The sequence below is a fragment of the Dendronephthya gigantea genome, unplaced genomic scaffold (genome assembly GCF_004324835.1).
Source record: "Dendronephthya gigantea isolate DGI-Jeju-01 unplaced genomic scaffold, DenGig_1.0 000232F, whole genome shotgun sequence".
Lineage (NCBI taxonomy): Eukaryota > Metazoa > Cnidaria > Anthozoa > Malacalcyonacea > Nephtheidae > Dendronephthya > Dendronephthya gigantea.
In genome coordinates, this window is record NW_021163242.1 from 57,006 (window position 1) to 84,628 (window position 27,623).

Consider the following 27,623-nt stretch of genomic DNA (forward strand, 5'->3'; position numbering starts at 1 on the left):
CCAGTTTCCTCATTTTAGCTTGCGCTGCCTTTTGAGACATGTAAATGAATTTCTCAAAGTTTCGCGCATTTTTTGTGTTTTGCTCGAGCGTTTTATCAAAAGAGATTTTTTTTCATAACAAAATGGCAGCTAATAATGATCGCATATGCGCAATTCATTTTGATGGCAAAAGGGAGATTTGAAAAGATTTACTGCAGGAACCTTAGCCAAAGTAAAGGATCTACGAAAACAGTGGCTACGCCTTCCTCAGCCATATAAAGATTTTACAGTAGCTGCAAAAGAGTTTTAAATTAATTGATGACAACTCATACGTAGAGACCTTAGGCGAAGTTTGCGGCTACCACATCCAGTGCTATCGGAATTTTACTGACATAACAACTATAGCTAATTCCAGCATTAAGCGCCCAGTAGAAAAAGTCGAACACGAAACAGATAAAGTGAGTCAAAAACAGCCGGTCAAAGTTGCCCGTATATACGAAACGTCACTCGCTTGGCCGAGAAAGTTCGATCCACTCTAATCTAAAAAGCGTGTCATCCAACATATTACCAGACATCTGCTTAATCTGTAAGCGTTCGGGACCCTTATATATCACTGATATGGTAAGCCGCAGATTTTAATTTATTTCTATCACTTATGTTCTGTCGCCTAAAGTTATTTCGTTTATTCTATTGCCATAATCATAGCAATTTTTTTCAGGTGACCAAAAAGCCTGTCAAGCAAGAGTTGTCGGTGGCCCAAACTATCGATGCTGGTGTTTTGAAACAAGCAGCAGTGCTTCGGAACGATGAAAGTATTCTTCTCCATATTGGCGGGCGGGATTGTGTCGCAATTGAAGCAAAGTATCATAGACGATGTTATCAAGCGTACACTAAATGTCTTTCCAAAACTAAAAAAGTTGTCGGACCAACACTGTATGACAAAGCTTTTGATGAGTTTTGCCTGGAAGTAATTGAGAAAAAAATCATTCAGAACGGTGAGATTTTACTACTCAGCAATATTGTTGAAAGAGTTTATCGCTTTTGTGCATAATTTGGAAAATATTGACGTTCTGTACCGTGCAGAAAAACTGAAAAGACGCATTCAGGATCGTTTCCCTCAACTAATTTTTCACTCATCAAAGACCATGAACAAAGGCACATTGGTATATAAGACTCATTGGTCTTCACGCGTTCACTGGTTCGTAAATTATTTTGCCACTAGACCGTATTTCTCTATCATTAATATATTTATATTTTCTCTCTTTTAAGGTTGTGACACAACGAGCGCCTTTTACGGCAAAGGAAAAGTGTCTGTGTTGAAAGTTGCGAAAGCGAGAGAAGAATACTCCCACACCTTCTCAAACTTAGGCACCGAGTTAAATCCATCTGAAGACCTCTTCACTCAGCTTTACCATTTCGTATGTCATTTATATGGATATCAAGGATACTCAGATATTAATCGTGTACGTTATGAAATGTTTAAAAGTGGAAAGTTTGATGAAGAATTGTTACCACCCAATAAGGATTCACTCGACCAGCACATAAACAGAACAAACTACCAGTGTTTTATCTGGCGCAAATCGACGCAAGCAATTTTGAATTTGCCATCTTTCTTCAACCACGGGTGGAAACTTGACGCAGAAGGCAACGTTTACGTTAACTGGATGACATTACCTGCCGCCCCTGATTCAATACTAGAGTTCGTAAGCTGCAAATGCAAGAAAGGATGCGAGAATAGATGTTCGTGTGTCAAGGCCTCATTAAGATGCAGCGATTTATGTTCGTGCACGGAGTGTCGAAACAAAGGCACTAATGGTGATGATGTGGAAAGCGATTCGGATGACTGTTACGATGACGGCAGCTCAAGCGAGAACGACGAAAACTAGAAGTAAACTTTTTCTTTTATATCACAAGATTTAAAGATTGTCCGCCGGAATAGGTTTTGGAACAAATTGGAAAAAAATGAAATGAGAATTTTTTCAACAGTAAATCAATCTGGCATGGATTGAAACACCTCTCACATTTACATACTTCAAATTTCCATACTGGAGGCTACGAATGTTAAAATGGGGAAACTGGGGTCGAGTGAGTCAGTGACTTCAGATTATTCAAAATGGCGAAAATGTTGTCAGAAGAGTTTGAAATGAAAGAATTTTCTAACGCATTTTTTAAAAAAACTGCAGGCTGTAGTAGAAGTTGGAACTTTTCAGAAATAAATTCAGCACATAAAGTAAAGGTAAGTCGTCATAAATTTTTCCTGTTCCCAGCGGGGTGAAATGAAACATAAATTTTAGTACACGTTTTCAGGCCCAACATAAGGTCTATATATTCAACATTGGATTTAGATTAGTATCGTTGACGTTATTTAAGTTTCCTTTAGTACATATACCTTCAAGAAACTATATGGGGGGAGAGTGTCGGAAACTTTATTATAATTACGTTATATTGTCGCGCGAGACGGGCGCGCGGGTTTAGACATTCGGATGGTTCCGGTTAAAACCGGAAAACTGTAACTTGAGAGGAGGGAGAAATCTGAGTTGTGTGAAGGCAGTTTCGTAAATAAAAGGGGAAAATCATGGGATTTACAAATGCTTTTCTTGTGTTGGGAACCCAGGGAGGCAGTTCCTGACACCCTCAAACATTAGTTTGGTACATTTCATCAAAATACAACGAACGGTAAGTCTAAGTGACTTTAGAACAAAAGACTTTAGAACAATCCTAAATAACTATCTATTTAATAGTCGTAGAGTACTTAAATTATATTAATAAAAATTATTTTAGAGACAAATCGAACTGTACCATGATTTTTCAACAAATCGAAATAATAAATAATCCATACTAAAATCTGATTTTGATTCCTATATCATACCCTATAAACACCACACACATCAAATGCATAATGTACACGTGAAACTCCCGTGTACATTTAGTATGACGTCATTGAACGCAAAATGCATCATCTATGATGTTCACGCGAAACTATCATGTATCCCCACGTAATGTTCACGTGGCACCCCCATGCACACCCATTGTGACGTCATTGGCAGCATCCCTTTCATCCGTATATGGGGGGGGGGGGGGTAATCCACTTGCGTTTGAGTAATTTGAGATAACAAAGCAACCTATTATTTTGATTCTTGTTTTGACTTAGAATACAAATGCAGTTTATAGTTATATCTTGGTTTGAATATACTATTTAAATAATTGATTCAACCGCAATCGTTTAGTGGTATTCCGGGGTCTTTAATTTAGCCCAAATACTTGCTGAGATATTTAATGTTTTGCTTCGGCCCGACAATATTGTCCAGACGGGATTAATAGTGACCAGACGGGAATTAGTTAAAGTTATATTTGAAACTGTTTGTTTTAACAAACAATTATACTGATTCGCGATTTCTGGGTAATGAAAGCCAGTGCCCATAAGAATTTGCTAGTGTATACCTTATGTCAACTTTATACGTGAAAATTGCATGATACTTTTGTACATTGTCATTGAACGCATTAGCGTCGAGCTAACGCGTCTCAGATCTTATAATTTTAAATAACAGGTAATATAGCACGAAATCAAACATTTTCTTCTGAAGTACCGTTTGGTGTTTGTTCCAAATTTCAGAATACACAGTTCGTTTGGGCAAGTCGTCCTTTACTATTGGAAATTTATCGAATCTGAGCTTATACCTAGGAATCTTTGATATGTTTAAAAATGCCTTAAAATCGCTCAACCAAAGCGAAGGAAAGGTAAGGAAAGGAAAACGCAATTTTCTCCTGAAATTATGTCCTTTCCAAACATTACACGACTCTCAGAATGGACACATTAATTCTATGAAACAAATGTCGAATTCATTGAAGGAAAAGGGCTATTTAACATTACGCAATTACCAGAAATCTCATTGGGTAAACACGGCTAATATATATTTAGCAAACATTCGGTGAAAATATCACCAGTTCTGTACGGTGTAATTCTGCTTAATACCACACAGGTATTGTTGAAGATTACCTCTCCGAGTGTCCAATCAGACATTTTTTGAGATTCAGCAATTTTTTCATACACTCTTGCACGAGCTTCATCGATTGTGTTTACGCCATCAGTAGGTATTCCCAAACTGCCTTCCATGATCTTTCCTAGTTTTATAAGGCCGTATGACTGGATTTTTGAAACCAAATTTGCATCGGCCATGTTCTGATTTATGTACTGATCAAGAATATGACTTGAATGAAGTGTAAGTGTTCCGAGCGGTGGAGTGGAGTATGTTCAAGGACAAATTTTAAGTCAGAAAATATTTATTTTTCTGTAACCGAATATATCTCCCTGAACTAAGTATATCTCCCGCAGACAAGTTCACAGGGGGAGAAAATGTTGACCAATCAGCACGTTTGATGACATTTTAGCGTGGCTATCTTTAAAACCAGGACGGGGAATCAAGGAACGGGGAATCGGGAATGATAATTTCCGGAATCTTTAAAACCCGGAACGAGAATCTCCGGAATCTTTAAAACCCGGAATGAGAAAATCCGGAAGCTTAAAAACCCGGGATGACGAACATGCAAACAGAGTGATGAAATAGCATCCCTTTCTATATATTAAGCAAGTTGTGTTATTCGATATCAACTTTAATGCATAAAAAACAGTCAATTTATGATATCGTTGTGTTGGTGTACACATTGGAATACAGGACAATTAAGTAGTAGAAGTCATCCAATACAATCGAATTATGAACTGATTATGAATGCAAGTCCACGTGCGTGAAAAACGCTACAAAGTGAACTATCTTTTGTGTAGTCAGGTGCAGCATATCTTCTGTGATTAAACGATATCGAACGACACAACTTGCTTAGAACGGGATTTATTTTATTACTTCTTCTGTTTACATGCTTCTCATTCCGGGTTTTAAAGATTCCGGAGTTTCTCATTCCGGGTAGTAAAGATTCCGGAGATTCTCATTCCGGGTTTTAAAGATTCCGGAAATTCTCGTTCCGGGTTTTAAAGATCCCGGAGATTCTCCTTCCGGGTTTTAAAGATTCCAAAGATTCTCATTCCCTGTTCCCCGTTCCTGGTTCCCAGTTCCTTGATTCCCCGTTCCTGGTTTTAAGGATAGCCATTTTAGCGTCAAGAATAATCGAAATGCGTGAATTTCCTAAACTTGAAAAGGAGTAAAAAATAAAATCATGACTTAAAGAAAACTGATATGGATTATGTTTAACAATTTCAGAATTGATCAACAACGAAAAATCATTTATGTTTCAATACTTTTATGAAAGCCGTGTCTTTATTTAACCCCAGTAGCCCGTGTATCCAGATGAACAACCCCAGACGAATTTAGTCATACCAAACTTAGAACAGGGGTGGAAGTTTAACTAGATCTAGATTTTACCAGTTTTGGACTTTGGTAGAATAGGTAGATTTTTGAATAAATAAAATTATTAACAAAATCTTTGCTTAAAGAATGATTAATGAAATTTTTTATATCCAGTAACACACAAACCATGCATGAGCTTTGGTTAAAAAATGTATAGTCACACTGGGTCTTCTCCATTGACATGAATCCCAAAGGAAGCACTTTGTTTGTCACTACCTATTTGCTTTTTAAACAGGTTGACAAGATCCACTTTGTTGTCCATTTCAATTGTCATTTAGCTTAGGGTTGTTGAACTGTCACATTTGCATGGATGTATAGGCTTGGATTCAAATTTGTGTATGAGGAATTCAGCTTACTTGACTTTCAATTGTTTTTCTGATTTTCATTTTACCACTAAAATATAAATTTTTAGATGAAATTATGAAGATTGTTTTTGCAAGCAAAAATTTATTTTGCTTTCAGTGCAATACCATGTGTAGAGTTTCTTTTGTCCCAGCTGGTGCTAACTGCTGAATGGAAATTTTCTATGGCATTCTCATCCAATGCAACCGGTTTTTCACTTATTGAAAACCAGGGGTACGTACACAATTGTCAAAATAATTGTGGGAAAAGTGCGAGAAAATAAATATCTTTACACTTGCAAATTGCTGAAAAAACAATGACTCTTATTAATATCCTTCCCTGGACATAAATAAATTCCAAGGTTTTGGATATTTGCAAAAGATTTTCAACAACTTAAATGTTAATTTTGTTGTGCTGCTTAACATATGCTAAGATTTCCAATGGAGAGAGATTTTAAATTTGTTTTTTTATGAAAATAAAGTTAAAAAATAAAAAATAAAGAAGACATTATATATCCACAAATGGCAAAACATACAGTATTCAAAATGGAACATAGTCAATTGACAAATAAAGCAGGTCAACATAAATGTCAATTTCATGCCCTCTGAACTCTGATTGGTTTAGCCTAAAAATGTAAACAAACTATCTGATTGGTTAACATGTACCATATACAAATGATACAACTTGTATATATACAAGTACAGGGCTGCGTATATGTATGTAACCCTTAATAATTCCCAGGAGCCTACGAATTAACCTCTGTTGGTACTGAATAGAAGCGAACATATATTAGTATTAAGTGGATTGTTGTTTTTTTTATACACCCTGTATGTGTCAGTGAGGGCTAGAGAAGATGCTATATCATATTATCATTGTTATAACAATAAAGATCAAAAGATAAGAAGTTGTCATATCATATTATTATTGTTATAACAATAAAAATCAAATAATTGAAAAGTGACTAGCAACAGCAGGCCATATTGCTAATAGACCAGTTTGCCAGGACAGTCTGCATTCTATAGCAATTGTATACATACTAAATTCATATTACAAATTTATTTCAGCTACGTAAATTAGCTTGTAGGTCTGTAAATTAGCTTTGTACACCATGTAATCATTTACTACTGCAAAGATTTGGGTCTGTTAACACAGGCCTTAATCTGTGCAATAAACAAAGTTCAATTTGCTTGATGTCACCATGCAAATGTACAAGAATATTATTTCAGATAGCTGGAATGTATTTTGCTCTCTTTTAAATTGTTTTATAACTGGACTAAATACTTTAGCAAAAACAACCACAAAATGTTACAGAATTGATCAAGTGAGAGTGAGGTCATTGCAAGTTTATTTCAGAAATAATCATCTGATTCCTTGATATATATATTCATATAAAAAATGGCATTTGAGAAAATATCTTTATCGGTTAGACTAGCTTAGTTGGTATGCATGTAGTGGTCTAATTAAGAGGTGGCTGTAAATATGGAAAACTATTTATGGCATAGCAATATTTAACTGTGAAGACTGTACTGCTATAGTTATACTAATTACAGGACAATACTTGCAAATTATTCTGGTCTTGGTAGTTATATTAATAATGTCATCAAACATCATAGTGATTAGACCAGATTTAATAAAACACTAAACAAAAAATATGAAAATTTTTGAGCAACAACTTATTGCGATTGCCTTGAAGCCAATAGTGAAGATCAAATAGCAGTTTAGCAATGACCACATACCCTGAAACACCAACACTCCCCCCCCACCCCCTAGTCCCAAATCCATGGTTAACAGTACCATATATAGCTTCTTTAGTAACGCTATAACATCCCACTGTACTTTAACAGTCACTTGCAATCACAAATTTACCTAATTAGTAACAAAATAATTTAATATATATATGACCTGTTATAAACACAGATTAACATAATACTTATATTAATAACATATACTTGCTTACCTCTAGTCTCTACTCTTGAATGAATTTCATTCAATGAAAGGCAAACGTTTATCGATCACTTTGCCTTTGATCTAAATTATCAAATCACTACCAACTGACAGCAACAGTGGAAAGAAACAAAACCAACAAAGCCATATATATATATATACTAATGCAATGTTCAGAACCTGGAGAAGTTCCAGCCAAATGTTCGATTGCCGCAGTGCCGCTCAGTGCTTGACAGCTGATTTATTCGATGATCGGATTTAGGATTAGATAATCTCTCTGGACAGACATAAATCCAGATTTCAATGTTCCGCCCAAAAGTCAAAACCCTGGGTGGATTTGCTCCAAACCATCGGATCGGAACGAAAGATAATCCGCGCGTGCGCCGTCTGTTGAAATTTTTGGCTTATATTGATCCGGAAGCGTCCGAGACCGGATAAAAAAGTTCAAATAGTTTTAACTTTTTTTTTATCCGATTCGAAATCACTTAATTAATGGATCGGACCAGCTCGGAAAAAAATCCGATCCGATCCGATCCTCTGCTCGTTTTCCGGAGTGGAAATTAGCCTTAACATGGCAAAACGGGCAGCTTGCTGCATAGCTATTTTGTAAGAAATGGGTTAAAGAAGAAAGTGAAGGAAGAGTTAAATTAATCCGAGATTTTTCGATTGTCCCCGAGCCGGTGCGGAGCACCGTGCGAGGGTACTAATTCCGCCCGGAGATTAGGAATAACACCCGGGACCCGGGAGAGCATAGCGGAATCCAAAGTTGCCCAATGGGCGACTTGCGCCTTTCGCAAAGCATCACGGTAGTTTAGTTAGGCCAGTCGAATTTACCAAGATGGAGGTCGTTCTTGTGCGATCGCCGTTTGCAGTGAACTACAACACTTTTTCGCAGATATTTATCACTTATGTCTACGGTAAAAGGTTATAAAAACTCTTAGAGAACTGATATGTCGTAGAAGGCCAAAGTTGGGACTGTACTTGCTTTGGATTTTAAGATATTTAGCGTGATTCGACGGGGAGTAAAATACAAATAGGGCTTCGATTTACAATGTGCAGGACAAGAATTGTATTTTTAACCCCTTTAGGAGGTAAGTTCATCACTAAAATTTCTATATAATATGTAAGGGAAACAGGATGCTATAATACAAAACGCGTTTCTGCGATCGGCGATTATGTACAAAATTTATGGCCGTGAATGTTGTTTTTACAAATGAGCTTACAACTACACATGCTTTGATCAAGCGTTCTATTTCAAACCAAAACAACTGTAAACCTTTGGCGGGAAAATATCCTAAAATTGTCTCAGACTGTTAAAGTAAAAGTATTTCAGAAGTTTAAAAGCATATTTTGATATTTATTCACTGGGTATATCTATTGGTTTACTCCTTTGGAAAAAACGCAAACTCGTGCGTTGTTATTGTTTACATATTCGTCGCGGTTTCATTTAAATTTGGCGAATTTCCGGCCGAAAAAATGGAGCAAAAAGCGGATTGTTTGAGTGCAAAATGGACCCGAAGTCTTCAGGATATCCCTCCTTTTACTCGTGAACTTCTTGAGCGACATTTAATTGGTGAAACATCCCAAAAAAGCCCGAAGGCCAAACAACCAAATGCACACAAACACAAGAAATATGGCTATCAGTTGTTCAAAGATAAAATTTCTAAGGTTAAAGTTATCCCTAATGTACTTCACCTAGGAGGAATGCTTTTTTATCTTAAGTGTACTGTACATGCTTCAATGAAAAAGATTGAATATTCAGTTAATGTGCACCTAAAACAAGATACTGGGGAAGTGATTGAAGCTAGGTGCACTTGTGTAGCAGGAAATGGTGGCTGCTGTAAACATGTTGCTGCAGCTTTATTTCAAATGCTGGACTTCATTGAACTTGAACTTACAGAGGTCCCAGATGATTTAACATGCACGCAACTCTTACAAGAATGGCATGTACCTAGTTGTGAAAATATCAAAACAGCCATACTTTTTGATAGTGTAAAATTTAGCAAGGCAACATCTACAAAAAGTTCATCTCATTTAATTGAAATTAGTAACCCAGCTCCAGCATTTGCTCAAACTGTGACAGAGAGTGATATTCAAAAACTGAACAAAGAATTAAAAAGTGCTGGATCATGCAGCTATTTACAAAATCTCCTAGAATCAAATGAGTGTAAACCCTTTGATTATGATAATTATCTCAATGAGTTACCTACAAAAAGGAAACTTTTGAAGTTCACTGCAACACCAATCAGCTAAATGCTGTGGAAGTACGAGATGCAATTTTAAACCAGGTCACAACAGATCAAACTAACTTAAACAAACACATACCATCCCCAGAATACAATGAATTTGTTTTTGAAACCTTATACAAATCCAAAGAGCAGATACAAAACATTGAATGCAATACAAGAGGGCAGTCAGATGATGAATTATGGTATCAAGAACGTCGCATAAGATTAACAGCATCAAATTTTGGTTCTGTTTTGAAGCGCAGAGAGAGCATTCACCCAAAAACAATTTTGAATAAACAATTTAATTCCAATTGCACCAAAAGTGTGCCAAAAGCATGTTTATGGGGTCAAAACAAGGAAGAAATTGCCATCAAAGAATACATAGAAAAATGCAACCAAAACAATAATTTGATCAAAGCATGTGTGTCATGTGGCTTCATTGTAAATGGTCAAGTTCCATGGCTTGGTGCTAGTCCTGATTGCTTGCTGTATGATCCTACTGAGTGCACAAATTATGGAATTGGGGAAGTCAAGTGTCCTTTTTCAAAAAAGGAAATGACAATTGACAGTGCATGTGATGACCCTACATTCTTTCTTGAGCACAAATCAAAACCTACATTAAAGAGAAACCATAACTACTTCTATCAAATACAAGGCTTGATGGCTACTTGTAATGTTGAATGGGCTGATTTGATTGTATATACAGAAAATGACCTTTTCAGTGAACGAATATATTTTGACACTGAATTATGGAATAAAACTATGCTCCCAAAATTAACATCATTTTACTTCACATACATATACCCTAAATTAGTGAACAAATAAAGCGTAAAAACTGTAGAACTGTTATTGTTTGTTCATTTACTCCTGTTCAGAATTAGAATTGATTAGAGGTGGCTGAAATAGTGTCAAGTAGGAACAGATGACCCATACTTTATTTAACTCTGATGCCATACTCAAAGGAAACACATTCTTTAAAATCCGAAAACATTTAATTCGTTGAATGGCACGTTCCACATGAACTCTAACTGCGGCTATTTTTCTTGTCTCATTTTCTGCCTGAATAGAGAGCTGCTGATTATTTAGGAAAGGGGGTATGTTCAGTTTTACCCCTTCAGGCATTTCATCCTCTATATCAAAGCCCTTATCTGCCATCAAATCATCACCTGCCTCTAACAAGTTTAAAATACCACAGTCTCTGGTGACTTGTTTGTCACTAGAGCGACCAGTGTAAAGCTCTGAAATAAATGTAGGGTATCCAGCAGGTGAAATGCCAATTAGCCCCTTTGCTGTGTTGTGGTTTTTATATGAGGAATAGGTTGCGGATTGACTACGAAATGATGTGGGTCTTTCGATAAAAAGTTCAGTGCAGTCTATGATAACACGTGTATTTGGGTAGGAATCTTTAAAAGCTTTTGGCATAGTGTTTTGAATATATTGACGTGAAGGCCAAATAGGTAGAGCTCTTAGCCTGTGATAAAGGAAAGCTAGCCAAGTTGTTTCAATTCGAGAATACTGGGCTGGTGAAATGCCAAAGCGATTAGCAACATCAAGACCCAATAAACCACAGCGCAATCTAACCAAAACCATGAATAACTCTTGTTCAGGTGTTAAGCTCCTTTGTGTACCACGTTTTGCTTGTGTCTCTGATGCATGTTGTGAATTTTTTGTTCCCGCATACATCAAAAGATTACAAGCTGGTTGCAAATAGTTGAAAAAGGCTTTGAAAGTTGTATAGTTGGGAAAACTGGTGTAGAATTTGAAGTTCGCATCACTAGCTATTACATGTTCTAAACGTAGTGCACATAACTTGTATTTGGTAGATAGCTCATCATGTTTAGTTTTCAAAGATGCATTTTCTTTTTTTAGCTGTTCAAGTTCGGATTTTAGTGCAAAAAGTTCACTATTTTCATTTGTTTGTTGCATGTCATGTTTCCCTGCGTGCTGTGTAGTGCTTATTCGCTTCATATTTTCAGTTACAATTCTTCCACATTTACTATTGGACGTTTGTCTATTTGAAAATGAACTAGACCTGGGCAGAGCCCCCAATACTTTTTTACCACCAGGAAAGTGTAAGGAGCAAACTTTGTGGCTTTTTAACGGTTGTTTTGAAATTCCCAATAGATTTAACCACGCTTCTTTCGAACTCGGCTCCTTTGGAAACTTGTGAAATGAAACACCAGGTGTTCTCACACTATTACTTGAGCATTTAGGCACACAACAGGTAGTCCCTCCAGGTAATTTTGAACAAAGTTTCTCCGCTTTTTGCTCCATTTTTTCGGCCGGAAATTCGCCAAATTTAAATGAAACCGCGACGAATATGTAAACAATAACAACGCACGAGTTTGCGTTTTTTCCAAAGGAGTAAACCAATAGATATACCCAGTGAATAAATATCAAAATATGCTTTTAAACTTCTGAAAATACTTTTACTTTAACAGTCTGAGACAATTTTAGGATATTTTCCCGCCAAAGGTTTACAGTTGTTTTGGTTTGAAATAGAACGCTTGATCAAAGCATGTGTAGTTGTAAGCTCATTTGTAAAAACAACATTCACGGCCATAAATTTTGTACATAATCGCCGATCGCAGAAACGCGTTTTGTATTATAGCATCCTGTTTCCCTTACATATTATATAGAAATTTTAGTGATGAACTTACCTCCTAAAGGGGTTAAAAATACAATTCTTGTCCTGCACATTGTAAATCGAAGCCCTATTTGTATTTTACTTTCCGTCAAATCACGCTAAATATCTTAAAATCCAAAGCAAGTACAGTCCCAACTTTGGCCTTCTACGACATATCAGTTCTCTAAGAGTTTTTATAACCTTTTACCGTAGACATAAGTGATAAATATCTGCGAAAAAGTGTTGTAGTTCACTGCAAACGGCGATCGCACAAGAACGACCTCCATCTTGGTAAATTCGACTGGCCTAACTAAACTACCGTGATGCTTTGCGAAAGGCGCAAGTCGCCCATTGTCATGGACGTTCAATGGTCATGGTACTTGTGCGCATGCGCGAAATGTGAACGAGTGTAGACCAGTGAACTCTAAAAAGACTGGAACGATAACTTGGCCGCCATCTTTGAAGCCAGCACTGATGGCCGCCATGAAGGCCAAGAGTTGAAATTACACCACCAAAACAACGCCGGTTTTTATACACAAATCCTTCTCATCTGATCATGAATAAAAGCTTAAAACAAGCATTGACACTTAGATTTTACTAAAAAACAAGTTTCATGAACGTGAAAAGGTGCAAACCTATTTTTTTTGCGAGTTGAAGGCGAAGTTTTTTTTCGGCCCGTTCAAATTCTTTAAATATTTCAAGTACAAAGCTGGTACCTCGCCGGTTTTTACAGTAAGATGATGCGGATTACTTAGGTCTATCAAAAAAGGGTAAATTCGTTGTTTAAAGTTGAAGTGGTCAAATAAAAATTGCACTTTTCTCGCAATTTTTTGCCAAAAAATACGATTTTTACGGAATTTTCACTCTCCCCAGTTCTTTTGAAGGCTTGATTTGCTCGCTCGGCTGCCGCCTTAATCAGCAAATTATATTCAAATCGGCTTCATCCAATGACTAGTCTTTATTGTTGAGTTATCGTTCCAGTCTTATTAGAGTTCACTGGTGTAGACTGGTAATCAGCAACTTCCTGATTGGCTAAGACGAAACGTTTGTGTTCCAGTGAAAAACGTCAGCAATCTAACTGTCATTTTGCAAACTATTTTTTAAAAAAATGTTTCGAAAACAAAATATGAAATGTGGAATCAAATAACAGATAAAACACTAGGAAGAGTTTAAAATATTATCAGAACTGGAGGAATTAGCGGTGAAAAGGAACAACTCGATTATAATCCTTGAAATGGTAGGAGTCTATTTTGTTTATTTCGAGGTTTATTTCGTGTTTCCTGTACGGATACATTTTATGACCTTGGCTTGGTACAGTATGTCGTTTTGCTCGGTTTTGCGAAGACGTGACCGACTATTTAAGGCTTTACATCATCGTTTTAACTTCCAAAAGAGTCCTTAAAAGTGTAATTCGGAGTTTTAATATAACAAATATCACCTTTTTTTTTTAACAAAGGTTTATATATCGTCGACTGCAATCACTGCATAAATTTAATAATCGAAAAACAACATTCGACGTTCATTGCTATGTTATTTATATTATTTGGGCTGTTTTGATGTTTTGAAGGTTTAGCTATAATGAAGTATTAACTCTCACTTAAACTGTGAAAGTCTATAACTTAATGTAACGGAAAGCAGCAGGAAAACAGGTGATTTCACTTCACCTTTACGACTGTGTTTGTTTCCGAAATATTTGAAACATCAGCTATCGGCTTTACATTTAGGACATTTCATAATATTGAAGGTTAGGTCTGGCTAGCTCAGGAAATATTTTGCTTCGTTTGAAATAGCGAGGGGTTGCTGCAGGCATTTATTTCTAGTAATAGTATGCTGATAGGGTAAGACAAGTTAAATTTTAAATAAATTAGTTTGTCGGTACACCACGATCTAATTTTCTAAGGACTGCAAAGCTCTCTGTCCGTTAACCCGGCCGGGCCTTCATCCGTGCAATAAAGGGCCGGGTGACGGACCGAACGCCTTGCAGTGGTGTATTTCGTATTAGAAGAGATATTGATGCATACATAAAATCATCTTTTTAGTATTTTGCATAAAATACTTTTCATCGCAATTTCTATTTCATTTCATTTCATGGGGCAGGTTATTTGAACGCCTTGCAAAACAACCTGCCAGGCAAGGCATTTCGGATTTCCTTACTCATAAAAAATGTGTAAATTTTTTTCAAGGGTTTGCGTAATCATTTGCCTGCACTTGTCCCAGGCATGACAGAGGTCTCTTTTGAAGATTGTAATAATAAAATCAGAATTAAGTGGCCTTTTGCGAATAAAATAAGCGAAAAAATATGCACACACTTCTATAGCGAGGATTTGCTGTCGACAGTATAATATTCAGTATATACTATATATAGTATTAATTTCTAGTAATGAGTAAGTTCCACGCCAACTTTACAAGTCTTGGAGCAACTGGTCGTCTTGGTCCTTCATCCCTGGGCTCCTACTATGTGGGGAAAGATAATGACAACATGGTGACTCTCAAGAATGGGACACAGTTCTGGACAGTTCCCTACACTGGAACATACGAGATCACTGCAGTTAGTGCAGCTGGACGATATGATAAATACAGCTCAATTGCTCGAGGTCGTGGGGCTTATATGAGAGGTGAATTTACATTTCAGAAAGGAGATGTAGTTAAGATATTGGTTGGACAAACAGCTCCAGTAAATACTGCAAGTTTTCCGTCAGGGGGAGGTGGCGGATCATTTGTAGCGACATCGTCAAACACACCACTTATTGTTGCTGGAGGCGGGGGTGGCGTTGAAGGTCTCAGTAATAGACTGGCAAAGTGCGATGCAAGTACTGGAACATCTGGAAGAAGAAATCAATGTAAAGCGTCCTGCGCTATTTGGTCTGGGGAGAAGAATGCATGGGAGTGGCGCTTTACAAGCAGACAGCAGTTACTCAAGTCAGGTCTTTAGATTTTTATAAAGTTACTAAAACGTGACAAGACAAAAGGCTAACTAAATATAAAAATGTTTATAAATAAAATAGCCAGAGAGTACGACACAAAAGTTATTTTTATTTGTTCTTCTGTTAAGCTTTAAATCAACACATCAACAATTAACACTAATAAATCCATAATCGTATAATTACAAGGATTCACTTAATTAAAAGGATATCTTACACGCAGAAGGAGACACTTCAAAACAAGTCGCCTACCTATTGTTATGAGCGGGGCGTAGCTAGAAGCTTAATTGGGGGGGGGTATATTCATGAATTCATCTTATGCCCGACTGATTTCTTTTGTACGCTAGTGTTCCTGCCGTAGATAAACATAAATATATATGAATATACACACACCCCAATTAAGCGGTCTAGCTACGGCCCTGGTTATATTAGCAGAATGCACAAAAGCAACTGTAACCCATCAAATTCTCAGAGTAGGGTCGCAGCTCCTCGCAAGAATGATTTTCATTAGCTGAACTTTACAATACATTTCCGTTTCGACCAATAGCATAGCTTCGTTCTTTAGAAAGTATAGAAAAGCATTATCCAATTCGATGAAAAACTTCCGAGCACTGCGTATGTCACAATTCTCAAAGTATGGGCGCCAATGTCCCATAACCGTTGCCACATGATGAGAGGTTTGCTGCTATTTTCTGGCTAAATGGCGGGTATTACCCAGTGAACTCTAAAAAGACTGGATCCAGCACTGATGTATGGCGGCCATGAAGAGTTGAAATTTCACCACCAAAACAACGCCGGTTTTTACACACAAGCCCATTTCATCTGAGCATGAATAAATGCTTAAAACAAGCATTGACACTTAGCTAGATTTTACCATAAAACAAGTTATGTGAACGCGAAAAGGTGCAAACCTATTTTTGCCTATTTTAAACCTAAACTTTAAAATATTCTCGTGAAATTTATTTCAGGAGTATTAGACTAGGCAGGTACATACACAAATGGCTAATGCCAATGTGCACGTCACAAGGCTAATTTGTGTACAACGGGAAGTTAATAGTTTCATTATTAAAACGTTTTAATAGTCACGCTTCAGTTTTTTTAATAATGTTTCAAGAATGCGTTGGGTAAAGTTTTTAAGCTAAAGGACATGGATAATAAATTAAAAAATGTCAAACTTTTACCGGCTGGAGATTAAGGAAAATTGAAAGAGCGTGCAAGAGATTCTGAATATATTATATATGCAGGATTTTACAGCCAGCTGATCTGCGATCATGACGTCATGAGGGGCTGTGACAGAACTGAGTTATCATGCTGCTGAATTTATTTCTTCCCGTTCTTCCAACTAAAAGTATGAAGGGCGAGAATTGTAAATTCTATTTTATGTAGTTATTATGTAGTTATTATATATATATTATAATTTTTATATGAAAACAAAGATTAGCTTATTTAGTTTACGATTATACCGTTCTTACATCGATCCGACCAAAACTGGCCGAGTTATCGTCTTTTAAAAATTGTTGCTCGAAATCAAATTTTTCCTGCGATGGGAATTCGAAATGAGTCCTCCAGACAAAAAAAAATGCAAATTCAATTAATGAAGGCATTGTGTTCTTCAAACTTCTATCGTTGAACATTGAATAAGCAGAATTTTTGCGATGAATTTGCGTTTTAGTATTCAGTAATGATTAGATTTTAAAGCCCTTTAGGACTAATTTTTAATAAAATAAACGTCCAGTTCCAATCGGTGGAGAATTGTGATTTTTATGAACTTTTTTGTCGAATTAGTAGTTCTTCATTTTTCAACTAAATTACACGTACAACGTGTCATTTGAAAGAAAAATAAATTAACTTAACAATGGTGTAAAAATCAACCAAATTTGTCAAATATATTTTGCATTATTACACGCAAAATTTCGATTCGAATTTTTTTTATACACCCTGTATATATATAATAGAATATATAATAGAATTTGCTTATTTTAATACCGCTCAGACAGCTGCGGTGTGCCATGCAAATAAAGTTTAATGTTCAATAAAAACGACAGAAAGTTCACAGGTGGCTTGTACGCACAAAGGTCTCTAAAAAGTCAATTATGATAATTTTGTTGTTAGAAACTGTCACTATGAAGAGAATATAAACTACAGAAACAGAAAAAAACAAGTCATTCAGTCCACACATTTCAGATGGCATGTCGTATATGAATAGTATATTTATATCATTGTATCCTGAGAGCGCAGTAAAGTGTAAAGCCACTGGACGGACACCAGCAGATTATCCATATTATCGAGCCTTCCTCGAAATGCTAACTTTTGTTGCCATTTTATCAATGACTTTGTCATTACTAAAAGCTCAACGTTGTGCTTTAAGACATTTCAAAAACGTCAGCGTTGGTAAGTCAGTAATTTACACTTTTGTGATCGTTTGGATCCCTGTTATCAATGGTAACTTTTTCATCGAGTTAACCCGAACTTCTTTCGCGAGCTGCTAGTTGTAAAAATCAAATGAGCTCCAATTCAATTGTTTCGGATACTGATAGTTATTTGAGTTATCACGGCCAATAACAGAATGTTTTGCGGGAGGAAAAATTGTTGAAACAAAAATTTTATGTAAATGTGCTAAATGCATCATTATATTCAGTAATGAAGCTAAGGAATTAACAGTGACCAAAAAAAATTCATGTTTGATTTTAAATTATATTTTGGCCTTTTTCTACACGAGTATACAGGGTGTATAAAAAAAATTCTTTCTAAGCAAACTGCGGCTCGACTGAGCATGGTAAACACTGAACGGTTAACCTTTTGTCTGTCCTGCCTCAAATTCTCCATTTCGTTCGAAATTCTTTCTTGCAAATCGCCTACGCTACCACCGGCAAATCTAGGCGAATGGACAGACAAATGGTTCGCTGTTCAGTGTTTACTATGCTCAGACGAGCCGCAGTTTGCTTAGAATGAAATGGTGGACATGCTGAGGATTAACATCACGAATAAATCTCCTTGTTTTTCTGTTCAGTTCTCGCTTTAATTTATTCATTTGCCCACCTTGCATGAGATCGGTCACGCTAAAATCAACGATGCATTTTATCCACTGCACGCAATGAAATATTTATCACCTTTAGGAGTTGCGCGTTGCTCCCTGTATGCATTATTTTTCCTGAAACTTTGACAGTTTAATAAAACGCTTTCCAAATTTTAGACCGCTAAATAATATCTCAATTTCAGCTTTACATTTTCGCGCGCAAGCCTTCTCAATATCAGTGGAAAGAAACCACCCCCCCGGTAACATAATAATTTTGTTAATGAAAACCAAACATGGCCTAGGTATACCAGATAAGTCTTAACTATCTCTAGGAACACGAAAATTTGCCAAATTCTACAAAATATTCTGAAAAACGAAAATTTTACATTTTGGACATTTTTTTTGATACACCCTGTGTATTCACATTAAATCAGCCGTAACTTAATTAATTTTGCATTTTGCTGTTTAATCTGCGAAAGACATGTTCTTCATGCATGAAGTCGTGAACGATGCGCCGTAATAGCCTAAACAGCTCAATTAATGAATATAGGTCACGTTACGAAATTTCATATAGGCTACACATGTCCCATGCAGTCAATTTTGACATGATGAAATTAGCCGTTACTGCGTTACAATTCGAGTTCTCGTTAATTATAAATCAATGCAGGAAATGAAGCCTTGCGTCCATCTGAGTCGATTTCAAGTCACAATATCCACCGCTTGGGAGAGTGTCATTTACTGTGCATTGCGAAAGAAAATTGTTATGGTTATAACTACAGAGTGAGACCAAGCAGTGTTTATTCCGTAAACTGTCAACTTAGCAACAGCACAAAGAAGTGGAATAAAACAACGACTAAATATGGACCATGGGTTTACTACGAGGATGTTAAGGTGAAGTATATGCGAACTGCGAAGTACTAGTGACCAATAGTTATTGGAAAAAACATCGAGTAAATATTCGAAAACGTTATTTTCATATAAAATGTGAATGCATTGATAGGCGTTTTTGCTTTTAAGAATTTTTTTGTTCACAGATATCCCCACCCCCCCTTCCTTTGAAGCCGAGATAGCTAAGGCCAAAGTAATTTTACTTGGTCTTATGCGATTAAATATAGCTATATATAAATATAAATATTTAGTGGGAAAATTAACTTATTCTTGTTATATGGCAAGCGTCACTTCCGGTGAGATGGAGCTCAGTGATTGGCTGAGAAGAATTTTCAGCGGTCCATTACTTTCCCGTAATGGACCGGCACTTTCCCATAACAGACCGAGGTTAACGTTACCGGCGATCCATTACGAGATGAAAAACAGAGAAATTCTGAATGAAAAAGGCACAAATAAATATTCAAGGGAAAATTTAATTAATTTTGAAATTAATAAGACGTCTCCAGACAGTTTAGGTAAACTAAATAATTCAATATTTTGTTTTTATCAAATGCGTACCAGGCTATTAATACGAATTCTTGCATTTCTTGTTTATTTCAAGTACAAATACATGTCTTAGGCCACATAATAAACTTCTTACTAACCTCGCTTGCTCGGTCTTTACCGAGAAATATCGGACCTCGATCTTTTTGTACAAACCTCGCTCTTCGAGCTCGATCTGTTCAAAAAGACTTCGGTCCGATTTTCCTCGGTAAAGACCTCGCGTACTGTTAATAAAAGTTATTAATTTTCCATAAATTATAATGTCGTAGATTTACAACTTGCTATTTTTTCAACATTATTTTAATTTTTAACGTCTTCTATTCTTTTACTTTAGGTGACAAAAGGTAAGAATTGCAGAAATTTTATTACAAATGATTTGCCAGTTGTAGGAAATTGAAGTCCCTGATACTGAAAATAACATTAACCCCCCCCCCCCATATTTTTAAAGCTGCATGTATCCTACAACCTTAACATTTCAATTAATATGGTTAAAATTACCGCAAAAACAGAAACCAATCTCAGAGCGACCACAGCGTTTGCTTCATCACTAACAGGCGCTTAGAGGATACCTATATAGCTTCACTCGTCCAATCAGCTTCTAGTATTTCCATGCACTATACCTCATATGATCACTGGACATCACTCTATAAAGAGTGCCTTAAAATACGCCGACGAAAACAAGATCTTAATAAGGCTTCCAAAGCACTGATCATATTTCAATAGCGATATAAAGCTCCTATCTGACGACGATTACAAGTTAGTTGAAACGTAGATTTAATAAAACGTTATTTATTTTGAAGTTACTCTTTATTGTATTTTATGACGGTTGGGGAATGATCACGTGTGCCCTAAGGGATAAAGAGTGGATCGAATAGGATAAAAGATCACGCAGGCGGTCGTGAACGTTTTTTCTTAGGACGGTCGTGAACGTTTTTTCTTAGGACTATAACTCCCATTAGAGTTCATGTGATCATGCTCTAACGCTTACACAACATCAAAGTAAAACGATTAAGTTTTCCAGATATTGACGAATGCTCGCTTGGGACAGCCAAATGTCACGTGAATGCCACGTGTATCAACACCCTTGGTTCTCATGAATGCAGATGTATGCGTGGATATTCTGGAAATGGAAAAGTGTGTTCAGGTACAACAATGATCTAACCGGTAAACTAGGAAAAAATAATTTTGCAGGGATATTCTTGAGATCCCATATTTCTGGGATGAAAATTTCGGTTGGTGTCCAGCTGTAGTAAAAAGTTGACTGGAAAAAGGACGACGACGTCAAATTTTTAAAAAAAAAGTAAACCAAAAATGTCAAATACATTATTTATAGGGACCGCGGCCGAAAAAACGGAAGCAAAATCCAGGAAAAGGAAAATCATCGACTTGTACTCTTTTTTGTGTGTCGATTTCTGTGTCAATCCCCCTCACCCCCCTAATCAATGTCGAATCTATGCTAAATTTTTGAATTAGTTATGACACATCGCTTAACATTGATTTGTGTGGAAAAGGGGGAGAATTTTGAAATAAATCCCGCAACTGCTGACTGTAATGTGAAACAACACCGTGAGTGCCGTCAAAGTTTTGACCAGGATTGTTGCTACTTTATTATTAACTCAAAGCTTTTCAAATATGTAACCGATGCTCAAAGCCCCCAAGTCCTTTTCTGCCCCCTCACCCCGTGATGACTCTCTACCTTCGGTGAAGGTAACCATGTTCATCGAAAAAGCAATGATATTCACTCATAACAAATCGCGCTCCGCCGATATGAATGAATTCAAGTCATATAATTTATGTATAAGATGTCAAATGTACAAGATGTGTTCTAGCAGAGGTTCCCCAGATTTACATTGTCCATCTCAATTTAGGTCATTAATGTTAATTGATTTATGTTAATGTAGATGTTCAAAATAAATAACACGGTTAGCATCTTTCAGATATAGACGAGTGCTCTCTTGGGAAATACAATTGCAGCGTGAATGCTACGTGTGTCAACACTGTTAGCTCGTATGAATGTCGATGTAAGCGTGGATATTTTGGAAATGGAAAAATGTGTTCAGGTAATCATGATATTGCTTAGCGCACTGCGAGTCACGACATTAGTGCAGTAGAAGATTTTTGCCCTGCTTATCTGATATAACAGCAGTATATTTTGAGAAATTTTCATTCGATAAATTATGGAAATAATGCTGAAACAATTATATTTCATTTTGTATTTGTCAAGGGATTAAAAATCTAGGTATCCACAATATAAAAGAGAGAACCACGCTGTTAGTTTTGAAAATATAATTATATGCATGGTTACGATTTTTTCAAGGGGTGAATGGAGTTGCGAAAACCTTTTCTGACCTTACCTATCATGTTATCACGCCTCTAAATATCGTCAAATTTTATTATATAATAACTGCAATGAAACACGCAATTTGATTGGTTAGTGGGCGTGCAGGATGAGACAATCCCGCGCGGAAAAGTTTACAATGACGTTTCACGCGGAATTTTTAAAATGTCGAACAATTTTACGCGTGAAGTTTTAAACGAAAGACAAGTTAAAGAAAACATGGAACAACAGTTCGCCCTAACTACAGAAACTCTGATTAGCTTGTTTTGAATTCCAAACTTCCACTAACCATTTAAAAAAAATGACTTTTTTTATCGCTATTTGCGTGAGAAAGACTTACTACCTTACAAGCCGCGAGCGTTTACCCTTCGGTCAAAGAGCAATACGCGTAAAATATTTTCACCAATATCTAATTTGATAAATTGTGCAAATATTGTTGCAATATTTAAATTTTGTATTTGTTAAAAAACGGTTAAAAGCATTCCACTACGGTTAAATTAAGTGACCCACGGTATTAGGATAAAAAATTTGTGGGCATGGTACGTAACACGGTAATATTTTTGTACTAGAAATACATGAATGCAGCAACCCCTCGCCATTTTAAACGAAGCAAAATATTTCGTGCGCTACCCAGACCTAACTTTCTACGCTAATATTATGAAATAACTCGTGCAAATTTTTCGGAAACAAAGACAGTCGTAAAGGTGAACAGAAATCACCTGTTTGCCTGCTGCATTACGTTGCAGTTTAAGTGAGTGTTAAACTTTTCTATAGCTAAACCTTCAAAACATCAAAACAGCACAAATAATTTTAATAACCATATACAAGCACTAAGCGTCGAATGTTTTTTTTTCGATTATTTATTTTATTCAATGATTTTAGCGACTATATAAGCTATAAAGTGATATTTGTTTTATCAAAACTCTGAAGTACACCTTTGAGAACTCATTTTAAAGTTAAAGCGATGATGTAAAGCATTAAACGGTCGGTTAGCTCCTTGTAAAACGACATACCAAGCTCGTACTTGTCAAAATAACAATGCATTCCTACAGCAAACCCTGAATAAGCAAAATATAGACACCTACCACTTCAAAGATTATAAACTACAAGTCGTTCCTATTTCACCAACTGTTTCTGCGCTGTGATGATCTTTAAATCTTTTATTATTGTTTTAATATTTGACTCCATGATTTCATTTTATATTTTTAAAACTGAAATACTTTGCAAAATGACGGTTAAAATGCTGACGCTATCATGCATACTCTCTTTTTGTCTTATCCAATCAGCAAGTTGTAGACGACCGTTCTTTCTTCGTTCAAATTTCGCGCATGCGCACAACTACCATGACTATTGAACGACCATGACATTTGGGCAACTTTGCTTTCGCCTATGACTATGTTCTGTGAAAATACCCGGGTGTAATTCCTAATTTCCGGGCAGGATTAGTACCCTCGCACGGTGCTTCGCGCCGGAGCGGGGACAAATATAACTAAGAGTCAAGCAACAAGAGCCAAAGACTACTGACCGAATAAAACACGACGTTTTTGCAATCAAAAGGTTTTCTAAAAATCCTTGATTGTTAAATCAGCAAAAGGGCTAGTAACAAGAGAAGAACCATTCGCAAAAGGTGCAAGAATTTTTGAATAATAACCAGAAAGGTGCAAGAATTTTTTAAAATTTTGTTTAATGACAAGCACAGATATTTCGGGTTTTTTGTACACAGTTGTAAAACAAAAGTTGTGCTTGATATGTTTTCCCCATCAATTAATGGTGTATATTTTACACAATATGTGTATTGTTTGAATTATGCGAGTTCCATTACAAAATGTAAAGTACATCAATATATCTTAGTTATCTATTAATTTCTAGCAATAAAAATGTTCCACGCCAACTTTACAAGTCTTGGAGCAACTGGTCGTCTTGGTCCTTCATCCCTGGGCTCCTACTATGTGGGGAAAGATAATGACAACATGGTGACTCTCAAGAATGGGACACAGTTCTGGACAGTTCCCTACACTGGAACATACGAGATCACTGCAGTTGGTGCAGCTGGAGGATATGATAAATACGGCTCAACTGCTCGAGGTCGTGGGGCTTATATGAGGGGTGAATTTAACTTTCAGAAAGGAGATGTAATTACGATATTGGTTGGACAGACAGCTCTAGTGAATACTGCAAGTTGGTCGTCAGGGGGAGGTGGTGGATCATTTGTAGCGAAATCGTTAAACACACCGCTTATTGTTGCTGGAGGCGGGGGTGGCGTTGAAAGGCTGAGTAATAGACTGGCAAACTGCGATGCAAGTACTGGAACATTTGGAAGAAGAAATCAGTGTAAAGCGTTCTGCGCCATTTGGTCTGGTGGGAAGAATGGGAGTGGCGCATTACAAGCAGACAGCGATAACTCAGGTCAGGTCTTTAGATTTTTCTAAAGTTACTGAAACGTAACAAGACAAAAGGGTAACTAACTTTTTTACTTGTTTTTCTTTTAAGCCTTAAATAAACAGACGTTTTCAACACTAATAAATCCATACTCGCATCACAGGGATTCACTTAAAATATATCTTACACATTTATTCAAAACAAGCTGCCAAACATTCATATATTAATATACCCCCTCCAAAAAAAATTAAGCGGTCTACCTACGGCCCAGGTTATGAGCAGTATTCACAAAAGCAATTGTGACCCCTCTTTACATGCTCATCAAATTCTCAAAGAATGTCCTATAACCGTTGCTAAGTAAGTCAGAGATTTGCTGCTATTTTCTGGCGGGAAACTTGAATTGCGGATATAGCCAAAACAAGCATGCATAAATTGAGCTTTTGCTTTCCGAAACCTCCATTGATATATAACTCATTTAATATCAAATTTATATTTAAAGGTGGTGGTGGTGGTGGATTTTACAGAAATGGACGCAGCAGTTCTCAGTTTGGCGGTTCCTACGGTTACGGCGGGGAAGGAGGGAGAGGTTTTCTTCAGGGGGGTGCAGGAGGACGTGCTCACTATTATAATGCTGTCGGTGGATTTGGAGGAGGTGGGGGAGCGTATGGATCCGCAGGAGGTGCAGGAGGAGGTGGAGGATATTCTGGTGGAGCATCAGGAAATAATAATCTTCAATCTTGTGGTGGAGGAGGTGGTTCTTACAACGCTGGAAAGAAGCAAGCAAACGTAGAAGACGTGAATGAAAAGGGAGATGGTTATGTCGAAATAAAACGCATATTCTAAAGAGGATTATTACGATTTACATTGTTGAATATAGATTAAGCCATGTTTATGATATTATAATCAAAACTTTTGTTAATTGTCTAAAATTGCAGTCGTTAAGGTTGATGATAATCTTTATAATCACAATTAATACGATGAATATATGATGATGAATAAAATAGAAGAACATTCGATTTCCTATATTTTAGTATAAATACTTTGGATGCGATGTTTTATTGATAGAAAAGTTTAAGGTGGTCTACCACACTAAAATCACGATTCATGTTTTAAAAATTTCAATGGATGCAATTTTAAAAAATGTCTCCCTAATCGATCCTGCCTATATTTTTTGAGAAAAAATAAATAAAGAACGTGAAAATAAAGAAAAAATTTTATTATTAGGGGCATTTTCATTGTTCTGTTGTATTGCTCTCCATATAGTCTATAAACATATGCAAAACTTTTTTGATCGCTTTTCTTAGCAAACTAATATTCTCATTCCCCCTTGATAAAATTTTCTGCAAAATTTCATTTGTTCTAGGTTCAGCTCGGGGCAAAAATATTTAATACTAATGAAAACCAGTTTCACCGTTACAGTTGTAGTAAACGTGGTTATTTATCGTGTTTACAAAAATCGTCCATTTTCCATTATCGCGGGTCTCTGCATGGTGTTCGTAACTATGGTGACTGCACATTCAATTCATACAACTCTTTTAGGGCTAAAGTTTAATGTTATCCAAATGATTTTTATAGACGGAAAGGCCCACTTAAGATACGTTTTAAAATTTATACCGAACCTAATGGTAATGAGATAAAGCACATCGACGTCTGAAACGACGGCATTATATTGTGAGCGCCATTGTTCGGCTGCCATCTTAATAGCTCCACATATTTTCCAAGTTTTTACCGCTTTTGCGTTGTTTTTATAAATGATAAGTTGCTAAATCCACTTATATATTGCAAGGATCCCATATAATGCTGTATTACACAAGGAACTCGCTATTCAACATTGGAAAATTATGGAAACTACAAACTCGCTGTCAAGGCGAGTTGTTATTGAACAAGCCGCTAAATAGATTGTCGTCTGTTGTGTGGAATGATCTCAAACGGATTGGCTTATTGAAACCATTCAGAGGAAATCGTGGTGGATGTGCAAGGGAATCTATTAAGAGTATCCAGGTTATTAAATCGAACCAATTTATAAGAATCAAAGTCGGAAGGAATCAGTGTTTTGCCAACTATGAGAACTTATTAAATATTCAAGCGGACACATTTGAGCAAACTAAAAGAATTAATCCATCAACTGAAACCGGAGAACAAAGTCAGACTTCATCCGTGGCATTTTACTACGTTCCCTCGATGTTGCTCTCAAACACGATGTCTCTTGCCCCAAAGATCGACGAGATTGCTTACTTCATGAAATTGAAAGACGTAGACATCGCACTTTTTACCGAAACATGGCTTAAAGATTCAATCCCAGATGAAGCTATTAATATTTCGGGCTATCGAGTAATGAGACGTGACCGCAAACACAAAAAATGTGGTGGAGTGTGTTTGTATGTAAAGAATGGCATTGTTTGCCACCCACTTCCAGATTTACAAAGTGAAGATCATGAAGTCCTGTGGACACTGTTACGACCTAAACGCCTTCCACGCGGTTTCTCAAATATTATCACAGCAATTATTTACCATCCTCCCGATGCCGATGAAAAATCTATGCATAACTATCTCCAATCCTCACTGGAAAAAGTGGAATCAACATATCCCAATAGTGCTGTGATTCTTGCGGGTGATTTTAACAGGTTTGATTTTAAATCATCCGCGAGAAAATTTCAGCTGAAAACCCATGTGGATTTTCCAACTCGAGGTCCTAACACCCTTGATCAAATTTTTACCAACCTGAAGGAATTTTATTCGCATGCCACCTCCGCTCCGCCATTTGGCCTTTCGGATCATTGCACAGTCACGTTGTTTCCCAAGTCCCGCACGAAACAAGTAAAGCCCCATACAAAAAGTATCAAACTAAGAGATAAAAGACCTAGTAAAGTAGCAAGTGTTGGGCGCTTTTTCATGGAAGTCCCTTGGTCCAATTTAATTTCCTCAGTTCAATCCTCTGAAGAGAAGCTAAATTTGCTAACGCAGATTGTGAACTATGGCTTAGATACCATCATGCCCAAAAGGTGTATAAAAGTCCACATAAATGACCGTCCATGGATGAATAGTCAGCTAAAGTCCTTGAT

At 36.6% G+C, this 27,623-nt stretch overlaps 4 protein-coding genes across 4 annotated transcripts in view; 2 read left to right on the plus strand and 2 right to left on the minus strand.

Annotated features, from left to right (window-relative positions):
• The window catches only part of LOC114540373, a 43,677-nt gene extending 39,278 nt beyond the window's left edge, over positions 1 to 4,399 (minus strand). The window contains exon 1 of the mRNA XM_028560570.1: positions 3,977 to 4,399. Coding sequence (XP_028416371.1) covers positions 3,977 to 4,156 — 180 coding nt within the window. The 5' untranslated portion in view covers positions 4,157 to 4,399. The remainder of the gene's footprint in view (positions 1 to 3,976) is intronic.
• Positions 4,400 to 9,098: 4,699 nt separating this feature from the next.
• Positions 9,099 to 10,679, plus strand: LOC114540378. Its single transcript, XM_028560573.1, has 2 exons — positions 9,099 to 9,741; positions 9,852 to 10,679. Exons 1-2 carry the CDS (start codon positions 9,099 to 9,101, stop codon positions 10,673 to 10,675), a joined length of 1,467 nt encoding a protein of 488 aa, XP_028416374.1. The 3' UTR covers positions 10,676 to 10,679.
• Positions 10,680 to 10,695: 16 nt separating this feature from the next.
• LOC114540374 lies at positions 10,696 to 12,534 on the minus strand. Its single transcript, XM_028560571.1, has one exon. It carries the CDS (start codon positions 12,122 to 12,124, stop codon positions 10,712 to 10,714), a length of 1,413 nt encoding a protein of 470 aa, XP_028416372.1. The 5' UTR covers positions 12,125 to 12,534; the 3' UTR covers positions 10,696 to 10,711.
• Positions 12,535 to 14,856: 2,322 nt separating this feature from the next.
• On the plus strand, positions 14,857 to 25,439 carry LOC114540383 (ALK tyrosine kinase receptor-like). Its single transcript, XM_028560576.1, has 6 exons — positions 14,857 to 15,150; positions 20,179 to 20,188; positions 20,866 to 20,988; positions 21,782 to 21,904; positions 24,052 to 24,588; positions 25,061 to 25,439. The coding sequence occupies exons 1-6, from the start codon at positions 14,857 to 14,859 to the stop codon at positions 25,402 to 25,404; spliced, it is 1,431 nt and encodes a 476-aa protein (XP_028416377.1). The 3' UTR covers positions 25,405 to 25,439.
• The last annotated feature ends 2,184 nt before the right edge of the window (positions 25,440 to 27,623 follow it).